General features: G+C 57.9%; 1 protein-coding gene across 1 annotated transcript in view; it reads left to right on the forward strand.

Annotated features, from left to right (window-relative positions):
• HOMER3 (homer scaffold protein 3) overlaps window positions 1-3,464 on the forward strand; it is an 11,418-nt gene that overhangs the window by 2,677 nt on the left and 5,277 nt on the right. Inside the window, exons 3-4 of the mRNA XM_027909164.1 lie at window positions 305-436; window positions 582-689. Coding sequence (XP_027764965.1) covers window positions 305-436; window positions 582-689 — 240 coding nt within the window. The remainder of the gene's footprint in view (window positions 1-304; window positions 437-581; window positions 690-3,464) is intronic.

A 3,464-nucleotide genomic window follows, 5' to 3' on the forward strand; every position in this document is an offset into this window, starting at 1 on the left:
ACCTTTTTTGGTAGAAAAGGTGATTAAAGATTCGTTGGCGTCCTCAGGCTGGAAAGGCTTTTGGTCGCCAAAAGCCTGAAGTGAACTGTTGTTTTACAGGTGAAAAGGCAGAGATTCATACCCCTAATTCCCAGGGGGTGGTGGTGATCTGAGTGGCACCCCCTCACACGGAAAGGGATGATCTTTAATGGGATGATTTTTAGTGGGATGATCTTCAAGGTCCCTTCCCACCCAAACCGCTCTGAGATCCCGGTGATTCTGCCATCCAGCCCCACCTGGAGCTTCCCCTGCCCTCTCTCCCCAGGCAATCATCAACAGCACCATCACCCCCAACATGACCTTCACCAAGACCTCCCAGAAATTCGGGCAATGGGCCGACAGCCGAGCCAACACCGTGTACGGGCTGGGCTTCGCCTCGGAGCAGCACCTGTCCCAGGTAACCTGAGTGCCAGGAAGGGGCTCTTCCCTGAATTCAGCTGTCTGAGAGGAATTGAGGAGCATGTTGAATGAAGCAACCCAGGCATCAGCTCGAGTTGTCCCACATTTTGACTTTTCCCTCCCCTCCTCTCCACCTCCTCCAGTTTGCAGAGAAGTTCCAGGAAGTGAAAGAAGCAGCTCGTTTGGCCAGGGAGAAGTCCCAGGATAAAACAGAGCTCACCAACCCTGCCCTGAACATCACATCCCACCAGGTAATGCTCGCAGAGAGGCAGGAGGGGAGGAGGGAGAGCTGTTCCCTGTGCTGCTCTCCTCCTGCTCTCATCCCCTCCTCCCCTTTGTAGCCACACTCAGTGATTTCGGGGGAGCCCTGAGCTCGCTCCTGGAACCCACCAAGCAGATTCATTAAGGGGTGCTGCAGTGGAGCTCCTGGCAAGGTCCAATCTCCTCCCTCTTGGCTGGTTAAACCATTTCAAGCCTTGCTGGAGGAGGTGGTGGTGGTGGTGATGGTTGTGATGGTGGTCAGGAGTTTTTGGGTTCTGCTGGGTTTCTTTTCTCCTTGGGGAGAGCTCTCTCTGGGCTCAGGCCAGGGACGTGCAGAGAGCCCCTCAGGACGGGGATGTGGCATTTCCACCTGGTTTTGTTCTTCTCCTGGGGGTCAGGAAGTTCCTCTCTGATGATTTCTGGTGACTGAGGGGTGCTGTGAAAGTTCCCCTTGGGAACCCTCCCCTCAGCGAGAGCTGCGTGTGACAGCCAGTCACTCAATCCTCCTTCCCCCAGGAGACCAAGCCAGGGAGCTGGAGCCCATCACAGATCTCTCTCACGTGTTTTCCCACTGCCTTTCTCCCCCCTGCTTGTAGCTGAACCCGCTCCAGCAACACTGGGATGGGGTGGTGAGGGGGGAGAAAATAAATAAGATGAAATAGAGTAAAGAAAATAAAATGTGCTGCTTTCCCCCACGGAGATGCAGCAGGGGATGGTGCTTCAGTGGGGAGGGTGGAGGTGCAGAGGTCGCTCCAGAGGTGGCTCTGCTCTTCCCCAGAGCTGCTGGCAGCAGGAGGGGAGCAGTGGGATGGATGCAGGACACGGTGTTCCCTGGGCTGGGCGCAGATGGAATGGCAGCAGCGGAGGAGGAGGAGTGTGAACAATACCTTGGCCTGCAGGGAAAGCAGGGGGAGGTGGAGGCAGTGGCTCTGCAGAGACTGGAGATGTCTTGTGGGGTGCAAAGATGGGGAAGATCTGCCCAGATGTTGGCTCCTGCTCGCTGCAAGCCCCATCCTGTGGGGAGCCAAGGGAAGAAGGGAGTGGAGTATCCAGAGCAGAGACAAAGTTTTGGGGTCTTTCACCTAAGGCAGAGGGTTCCTGGGCAGCTGCAGCTTCCCCCTCCCAGAGATATTCCCTCTTATCCTGCTCAGTCCAGGCAGAACTCCTCGAGTGCCTCAACAGGACACGTCCCCAGTGCTGTGATGGCAGGAGGGATGGGGAGGTCAGAGAGGGAAGGTCAAACCCGGAGCGGGGAACTGGCCCGAGGCTCTGTTCCTTCCTCTGCCTTGACTCAGCAGTGCTAAAACTGCCCCAGAGGGACCCCACCCTGCCTGTTCCTGCTCCCCCTGCTGCCCTCTGATCTGGGGGGCTCAGTCAGGGCCCTGCCTGCAGCCACCCCACAGCCAGGGGGGTGACAAGGACACCCGTGTGGTGTCCCCTGCCCATGGACACGCCCTGCGTTCATTCCCTGCCTTCCCCATCACCCCCTCTCCCCCTGTCCCAGCGCCCATTCCCACCCTCTGCCTCAGCAGAGCCTGGAACACGAGCTTCACCTCTGAATAATTGATTGTGTGTGTGTGTGTTTGCCAGCGAGCAGAGAGCAGAGCTGTCTCCTGGAATTAAATCAGACCTCCCTCCTTTTTCTGCCTCTGCGCCACTTTCCTTCTGCTTCCCGTTTCTCAGGGCCTGGGAACTCCCACAACAGCAGCTTTCTCCTGTCCTTTAGTGCCTCTCAGGCCAGTCCCCATCCCGTTTAGCAGCCCCATCAGCATCTCCAGCTCCCACCGGTTCCTGCTGGCACAACACACCAAAACTGGGAACTTCTGCCCCTTCCAGGCCTCAGTCTCTGGGGTGTGCAGGAATGTGGAGCACAGGGAAGGATGGACGTTGGTGCAGGGACTGTTCCTTCTCCCACACCTCTGGAAAACGGGTGCCAGGGCTGGCTGAGCAATGAGTTTCTGTCCCAGAGAGCCACCAAACCAACGGCACCTGAACTCCAGGAGCAGGAGCTGGGGCTGAACCCAGTGGGGCTGCCAGGTCTGTGTTGGGAGTTTAAGCCTTTCCACTGCTCTGAGAAGCGGCGAGAAAATCCTCCTAAGAATTTGGCAAAGCCCTGAAAGGGGCAGTTTGAGCAGTTGAGAGCCAGGCAGGGCTGTGGGACTCAGTGAGGGGCTGTGGCACTGCTGGAATCGCTCAGCTGAGGGCCAGGGAATTCCACACATTCCCTCAGGGCGAGAAGGGAGGAATAGCTGGGAGTCCACCTGCACTGGGATCTGCTGTGTGCAAGCTCTGAGCCCCCCCCTGCCCTGGGGTCACTGCCCCAGGGAGGACGTGGCAGCTGCTGGAAGGGCAAAGCGCCAACCAGGAGGGATCCCTGTGCCCACAGAGCTTCCAAAATCATCGCTGCTCCGTGGCTGCTGCTGCTGCTGGGCCACTCCTGAGGGGCTTTACCCCCCACCTTGTGCAGACAAACACAGCTCTCCCAGGGTTAGGGCAGAGCCAGGTTTGCCCCAGCAGGGCGGGCACTGAGAACTCACCCCGGGGAAAAGTTCATATTCTTCTTCTTCCCGGGCTGGGAATAAGTTTGCAGAGCCCTTGTGGCCACGTGGCCATAACCACCCCTTCTTCTTCACCTTCCCCAGGTACTTCCCAGCCCCATCATCAGCTCCAATGGGCCAGGAGAGGATAAACTCTTCCGGAGCCAAAGCGCCGACGTGGAGATCTCGACGGAGAAGGAGCGGCTGAAGAAGATGCTGTCGGAAGGG

This window comes from Empidonax traillii, unplaced genomic scaffold (genome assembly GCF_003031625.1).
Source record: "Empidonax traillii isolate 1590-97213 ecotype Southwest subspecies unplaced genomic scaffold, ASM303162v1 scaffold1971:size99068, whole genome shotgun sequence".
Lineage (NCBI taxonomy): Eukaryota > Metazoa > Chordata > Aves > Passeriformes > Tyrannidae > Empidonax > Empidonax traillii.